This window comes from Callospermophilus lateralis, chromosome X (assembly GCF_048772815.1).
Source record: "Callospermophilus lateralis isolate mCalLat2 chromosome X, mCalLat2.hap1, whole genome shotgun sequence".
NCBI classification, from domain to species: domain Eukaryota; kingdom Metazoa; phylum Chordata; class Mammalia; order Rodentia; family Sciuridae; genus Callospermophilus; species Callospermophilus lateralis.
The window spans coordinates 33,001,804-33,009,867 of NC_135325.1; the positions used below are offsets into that span (position 1 = coordinate 33,001,804).

The 8,064-nt window shown below is 43.1% G+C and overlaps 2 protein-coding genes across 7 annotated transcripts in view; both read left to right on the plus strand.

Moving 5' to 3' along the window:
- Positions 1-338, plus strand: part of Rbm10 (RNA binding motif protein 10) — a 28,384-nt gene extending 28,046 nt beyond the window's left edge. For all 6 annotated transcript variants that reach the window (XM_077107565.1, XM_077107567.1, XM_077107566.1 and 3 more), the window contains one exon: positions 2-338. In XM_077107565.1, coding sequence (XP_076963680.1) covers positions 2-127 — 126 coding nt within the window. In that variant the 3' untranslated portion in view covers positions 128-338. The remainder of the gene's footprint in view (position 1) is intronic.
- LOC143639426 (uncharacterized) overlaps positions 1-8,064 on the plus strand; it is an 831,269-nt gene that overhangs the window by 622,470 nt on the left and 200,735 nt on the right.

The following is an 8,064-nucleotide window of genomic DNA, read 5'->3' on the forward strand; positions in this document are numbered from 1 at the left end:
GGCCCAAACACGGGTGCGGGGCTCCGGCCTAGGTGCCCGGGGCAGTTCCTATGGGGTCACCTCAACTGAGTCCTACAAGGAGACACTGCACAAGACAATGGTGACACGCTTCAATGAGGCCCAGTGAGCAACTGCAAAAGCAATTTCTAGAGATCTTGTGTGTCCATCCAGAGGCAAAGGAGGATGATGAGGTGTTGGGTGGTCTGAGGGAGGTCCTGCTCCTATATACTGCTCCCTGGGCAGAGAGGCCCTGACCAAATCAAACTTTGAGTTGGTGACTTTTGTTGGGAAATTGGGCTGGGATCATGTTCTTTTTGTAATAAAAGCTGAAAAGCCTGCGCCTTACATCTCTTCTTTCTCATGCCCTGGCATAGTTTATGGCCCATGCAGACACAGGAACACAAACATAGATGGACAGGAAGCCTCATCATCAGGTCAACACTAGTGGCACTAGAACTACCAGAACACAGGCTTCTGGCCTGTACCACAATCCATAAGATCCTGGTCAAGGCCCCTTTCCCTTGTCAGACTCTAGCAGGTCCTGCTGTACCAAGAAATCCATCACCACAAGGCTTGTAGTCCCCCGAGAAATCCAGCACCACAAGGCTTGGAGTGTCAGAGCCAGGACTAGGAATCCCTCTTCCCCTGTCCTCACTGCCCCCTAGCAGCACTTAGGCCTATGATCCCAAGACCAAATTACGCTTTGCCACCCCTGGAGCTGGAGAACATCCTCTCAGGCATCGCCATGGAGAAAACAACTGATGCTCAGGTGTGGTTGGCCCTGGGCCTTCAATATAACTGATGACACCAGAGGAAGCTCAGCCTGCAAATTCCGTGACCATTGGGGTCTACCTTCAGCCCCCTCCTCCACAGCTATTAACCAGTGCCCCACCCCTCTGGCCTACAACCTCTGAATCTCAAGCAGGTGTCTCACCTCTTGGCAGAGGTTCTGGATGCAGTGGAACATGAAGCTGGGGTTGCCCTCTCCCAGATCTCAGAGGGCTGAGCTGTGAAGTGGGGTCAGGAATACACTCAGACCCTCCCACGCTTATATAAAAGAAACATGGAAAGAAGGGAGTGCTGGAAAGCAATTGATATGAAGTCCCTTTCCCACTTAATATTCTTACCACCCAGCACTAACTTTGCTTCCCCCCTCCTCAAAGAGGCTACGCTCCACAAATATTCAGAATCAAAGCTGGCTTTTACTTATTTTTATGTGTTGCTGAGGATTGAACGCAGGGCCTCACAAGTGGTAGGTGAGCACTCTACAGCTGAGCCACAACCCCAGCCCCCAAGGCTAGCTTTTAATAAAACATCTTAAGAGGCTGTAGGCAGGGCTGGGGTTGCGGCTCCAGTGGTGGAGTGCTCGCCCTAGCATGTGGGAGGCCCAGCCTTCGATCCTCAGCACCATATAAAAGTAAAGGTATGAAAAATACAATGACATTTTTTATAAAAAAAAGAGTCTCTGGGTGAGGAAGGGTTTAAAGAGAAAAGGTCATGATGAGACAAAAGGCAGGAAATGTACATATGCAGATTTAGTTAAGCCCCTGCAGGGGGTAATCTCAATTCTGTTTTCTGGGCATCTCCCAGGTCTGTTGGGGCAGCACTTCAGCCTTTCCTTTCAGCCTGCGGAAGTTGCTCAGTTTTAGGGGGGCCCAACTTCGGTCTCTCACTGTGCATTGTGACACCACCCTGTATCCTAATGTGAGAGGCAGGGGTAGAAAGAAGAGGTACCACGAAGTGAGATATGCTGATCTGGGATGAGGTTGTTGCCCTGAAGGGAGGGAATGGAAATGGGAATAAAAAGAGGCCACCTGAGCCTGAGTCTCAGGTGTGTCTTTAATCCGGATTCTAGGGCACTTCCTTCCTTCCTACCCGAGAATACCAACCAGGAACCCTTATGCCTCGCTGGCAGTAGTGTACAATAAATAGTATAGCCACTCTGGATGTGTGAAGTTACACATATGCTTATCCTATGACCCAGCAATCCCACTCCTAGATATTTAGCCAGCATAAAAAAGAAAAACAGGGCTGAGGATATAGTTCAATGATAGAGTGCTTGCCTAGCATATGTGAGGCTCTGGGTTTAATACCCACCACTACCAAAAAAAAAAAAGAAGATACTTAGCCAACATAAATGAAAACATGTCAACAAAGACTTGTAGCCCAGCTGAGTGGCACATGCCTGTAATCCCAGTGGCTTGGGAGGCTGTGGCAGGAGGATTGTGGGTTCAAAGCCAGTCTCAGCAAAAGGTAGGCACTAAGCAACTCAGACCCTGTCTCTAAATAAAATACAAAATTGGGTTGGGGATGTGGCTCAGTGGTTGAGTGCCCCTAAGTTCAATCCCTAGTACCCCTCCCCCCACAAAGAAAGACATATGTATATTCATAGCAATTATAATAGCCCAAAATAGAAAACAGCCCAAATGTCCAACTAAAAGACAATTGGTAAATTGTGTTATATTCATATAATGAAACACAATTCAATAATAAAAGGAACAAAATGTCACTACAATTTATTGACATGAATATTATAAACAGTTGAGTGAAAGAAGCTGGACACTAAAGAGTGCATACAGGATAATTCCATTTATGTGAAGTTCAAAATCAGAACAAATTTATGGTGAGAGCAGAGCACGATTGTTGGGGGTAGGGTGTTACTAGGAAGAGTTGCATGGTAGCTTTCTGAAATGATTAAAAGGTTTTATATCTTGACTGGGATACTGGTCATGTGAGTTCATATCTTATGTAAAAATCCAACCTCAGCATTTTATCATATGTAGATTATAAAGAAGTTGGAAAAAGACTGCCAAACCAAACCTCAACTAGAAGAAAATAGAGTGGTTCTTTGGTATCTGCAGGGAGTGGGATACTAAAATCCTCAGATCCTCATGCCCCTTATATAAATATGGTGCAGTATTTGCATTAGAACCTATGCATAATTTAAATCGTTTCTATATTACTTAGAATATCCAATACAATGTAAATGTTATGTAGATAGTTTTTCAAATTTTTATTTATCTTTATTTGTTTATTATTATGTAGGGCTAAGAATCGAACCCAGTGCTTCACACATGCTAGGCAAGCACTCTGTCACTCAGCTCCAGCTCCAGCCCATGAAAATAGTTTTTATACTGTATTATTAGACAATGATGACAAGAAAAGAGTATGTGTTCAATAGAAATGCAACCCCCCTACCCTGCCCCAAATATTTTCCATCTGTAGTTGGTTGAATCCTCAGATGTAGAACCCACAAATAATGACTGTACTTTTTAATCCAAGAGGAAAAATAGTAACTTTACAGGAGAGAAAGCTGGCAGGCACCATCTTAATAAAGGAATTAAATTATTGTAAAATACTGGATTGTAATTTTAATTTTCTTTGTTCTTAAAAGAATAGAATTGTGAAATGTTTCAATGTATATGTACTACAAATCACTGTTATTCAATACATACAATTTTATGTCAGTTTAAATTAATAAAAACTACAGAAACAAATATGAAATATTTGATATATACAAAATAATTTGTGCCAAATGTATAGAATAATGAAGTGAAATAATAAACACCCAACATGAGAAACAAACAAAATTCTTGTAAAATACTATGTAATTTACACTCTCCTTAATTTCCTTCATTGTATCCCTCACTGGAATGAAAGCTCCATGGGGGGGAGTCTGAAGGAAGGGACTTGTCTGCCTCCTTACCACTGTGTCCCCAATGTCTAGAACAGAAATTGGCACATACCAGAGCTTAGAGGCAGGAATAAATGCATATACAACTGTCTAAATTCATCTCATTGTCAGTATTCTCTCACATACACACCTTTGTGTGAATATTCAGGGCTGAGGATTAAACCAGGGCCTCACTCATGCTAGTCAAGTGCTCTACTAGTAAGCCACACCCCAGTTCAGGATTCTATTCTATTCTTATTTTATTTATTTGTTTGTTTGTTTATTTATTTATTTATTTTTGGTAGTTGGGATTGAACCCAGGGGCTTTTACCACTGAGCCACACCCCCAACCCTTTATTTTAAAACAGGATAAGTTGCATAGGACTCACTAAGTTGCTGAGGATGACCTCAAATCTGTGATCTTTCTGCCTCTGCTTCCTCAGTCCCTGGGATTACAGGCAGATGCCACCATGCTCCATTAAAGAACTGCATTTTTTTTTCACTCGGGGGCACTCCACTACTGAGCCACATCTCCAGCCAGTTTTTGTATTATTTAGAGATAGGATCTCACTGAGTTTTTAGTGCCTCGCTTTTGCTGAGACTGACTTTAAACTTTAAAACTTTTCTCCTGCCTCAGCCTCCCAAATTTCTGGGATTACAGGCATGGATTACAGCACCCAGCCAGAAGTCCATTTTTAAGAAAGCTTTGCTGTGTCTGTGCTAGCCTCTTGAGTAGTTCCAGCCACTAGGAGGGTAAAGTAGAAGGATCACTTGAACCTAGGCATTCAAAGCCAGCCTGAGCAACCCAGAAAGACCATTTCAAAAGGCCCAAACAAACAAAAAACAAAAAGGGGGGCTAATATATAGAATTCCCAAGAAGCCATAAAAATGTATCCTCTCAGTGAGGCTTTACATTTCTGGAGGCAGTGTAAAATGCTCCAATCCTTTCTTCCATTCCCCCTCTCCTTTGCCTACTTTCCTACTTCACAGTTATTTTTTTTTTTTCTCTCTAGCTGTTCCATCCAATTGAAATGTCCTTCCCTCTCCCATGGGAAAGTCCAAATCCTGTTTCAATTACTGTATATGCACTATGACTATGTACAATATATAGTATATACTTAATTAATGCATCACTGATACAACTGAAGACAATTCAGAGAAGAACTCAGCCACACTCATTGCTTCAGGTGCCACCTCTGCTGCTCCCCAAATTCAGATCTCCAGTGCAGACTCCACCCCCTGAATTCCAGACTCTGTCCCCAGACCAACATCTCTACTTGGTTGTCTGACAGGCATCTCAAATGTAACAGCCAAAACCAAACTCTTGATCTTGCGTCTTATCCACTCCTGTTGGAGTATTTCCCATGTCAGTTGATGGCAATTCCATCCTTCCAACTGCTTAGGCTAAAAACCTGGAGGCTCAGCCACAGAACTTCTGTTTATCATACCCCACATCTAATCTCAGTAAATCTGGCATTTTTGCCTTCAAAATAAATTCATAAACCCGGTGTGATGATGCATGACTACAGATCCAGTACTAGGGGGGCTGGGGCAGTGGGGAAGATCACTTGTGCTCAGGAATTGAGACCAGTCTGGACAACATAGAGAAACCATGTCTAAAAAAAAAAAAAAAGTTTCTGGACATGGACATGGTGACATATGCCTGTATGCCTTTAATCCTAACTACTCCAGAACAGGAGGTTTGAAAGTTAAAGGCCAGCCTGGGAAATTTAGGGGGATCCTGTATCAAAATAAAAAATGAAAAGGATCTAACTCAGTGGTAAAGAGCCCTGGGTTTAATAACCAGTACCACACACACATTAAAAAAAAAAAAAAAAAAACTTAAAATGGTGAATTGGGGGCTGGGGATGTAGCTTACTGGTAGAGCCCTTGCCTAGCATGAGAGGCCCTAGGTTCCATCCCCAACACCACAAAAAATAAAACTAACCCAAAGGATCCCACCCTCTCCACTTCTATTTCCACCACCCACCATAGGCTGATTGATGATGTCTTATCATCTGCTGCAGTCTGGCTGGGCACAAATAACCGAGCCGCCACAAAGCCTTGTAGTTCAAACAGCAACTCTTTATTCCCCAACTCTCACCGGTACTGCACACACACTAATCGAGAACACACTCCTTCCACCGAGCTCCCCGTGCCCAATCTCCCTGAACCCCCGCAAGAACTGCAGGGGAACTCCTGAGGCAGATTCCCCCAGCCTCCCTATTCCCCTGAGCAGGGTCCATATACAACTCAATCAATCCAGCATCACAGCAATTATATACAGCTTAACTCAAATCATCATTTCAATGGTTCACTGGTGTCACCTTTCAACCATTTCCTCTGGCAATATGCCAGGCATCAATTTGACTCAGCTGTGGCTCTCAACAATCATCACTTTTTGGACTCTTGCAGAGGCCTTTTCGCTGGTTTCCCTGCTTCTACCTTTCCCCCTATAGTTTGGTCTCTCTCCACACATAGCAGCCAGACTGTTTATTCTAAAACATAATTGAGGGTGGAGCTTAGTGGCAAAGTGTTTGCCTAACATATTTGAGGCACTGGGTTCTATCCCCAGCTCTGCAAAAAAATCAAATGATACACAACGTAATTTCTATTTTGTGACTCCCTGTTTAAAACTGTTATGGCTCCCCACGGATTGGTTCTTAGACTAAAAGGCAGACATCTCAGCTGGCTTGCAATGCCCTGCCTGGCCTGGCCTTGCCTTTCCCAGACCTCATGTCATAATCCTCCTACTTTCTTTCCTCTTCAACTCTACAGATTTCTATGCTCTTCTGCAAAAAATGCCAAGATGCACCTGGGCATGGAAGCGCACGCCTGTAATCCCAGCAGCTCAGGAGGCTGAGACACAAGGTTTGTGAGTTCAAAGTCAACCTCAGCAAAAGCAAGGTGCTAAGAGAGACCCTGTCTCTGAAAAAAAATACAAAATAGGGCTGGGGATGTGGATCAGTGGTCAAGTGCCCCTGGGTTCAATCCTTGGTAACCCCTCAAAAAAAAAAAGTGCCAAGATGCTTCTAACATCAAGACTTATTGTACCTGATATTTCCTCTGCCCGGAATGTTTTTCCTCCATGTTTCCACATGGCTCACTTCCTCACTTCTCACCAGACATTTCCTGACTACTTCAAATGGTTACCAGAAAGGTCTCTCTGAGGTGAGGCAAGGAATAAATAAGAAACCAATCTGAGGGAAAATTATTCTCCACGATTGTGAGGTTAGTCAGTCTCCTTGCTATAGGTCTTGCTATGTCACCAGTGCCCTGCATTTAGAAGGTGCTCAATATATCTTTTTCAAATGTGAAGGTCATTGAAAGGATGTGAGATAGAGAATTTGGGGTAAGGTGATAAAAGCATTTTGTGTTAAACACCTTTGCTCATCATCACATCAGTGAGGCCTTCTTTAATTACATTAGCTAAAATTGCCACCTGTCCCCACAAATTTCCCCTTAACTTCCTCTTGCTCTATTTTTTCTCCATAGCATTTAGTAGTCATCATATATAGTGATGTGCCAAATATTGTTTCCATCAACAGACTGCATATTTGACAGTGATCCAATAACATTAAAATGAAACTGGAAAATTCCTATTGCTCAGTCTTTCTTTCCTTCCTTCTTTCTCCGCACTCCTTCCTTTCTTTTTAATTTTTATTTATTTATTTATTTTTTTGGTACCAGGGATTAAATCCACAGGTGCTTAACCACCGAGCCACATCCCCAGCTCTTTTTTATATTTTATTTAGAGACAGGTTCCCCTGAGTTACTTAGGCCCTCGCTAAGTTGCTGACATTGGATTTGAACTCATGATCCTCTTGCCTCAGCCTCCAGAGTCACCAGGATTACAGACATGCACCACAGCACCTGGCTCCCTCCCTTTGTTTTTTGCAAGTGCCAGGGACTGAATCCAGAGTCTCATGCATGCTAGACAAGGCAAGTGCACAACTTCTGACCTATACCCCCAAACCCAAACCCAAGACCCCCAAAGTCCTGATTCTTTTTTTTTTTTTTTTAAGAAGGGGTCTCGGGCTGGGATGTAGCTCAGTGGCAAAGCGTCTGCCTTGCATTCGCAAAGTTCTACCCGAGTTCCAGAAAAAAACAAAAAAAAGAACCCCATCAAGAAGGGGTCTCAATGTATTGCCCAGGCAGGCTAAAAGCTGGGTCTAGAAGTGGGCACCACATGCATGGCTCTAAAATGCAGCATTCTGTTGCTATTTGTGTGCTTATGTGTGTGTGTGTGAGAGAGAGAGAGAGACTGGGGATTGACCCTAGGGCTTTGTACATGCTAGTCAAAATGCTATATTATCTAGTGCCTTTATTTTTATTTATTTTTATGTGGTGCTGTATCATTACTATGTTTAGATGCACAAATACCATTGCAT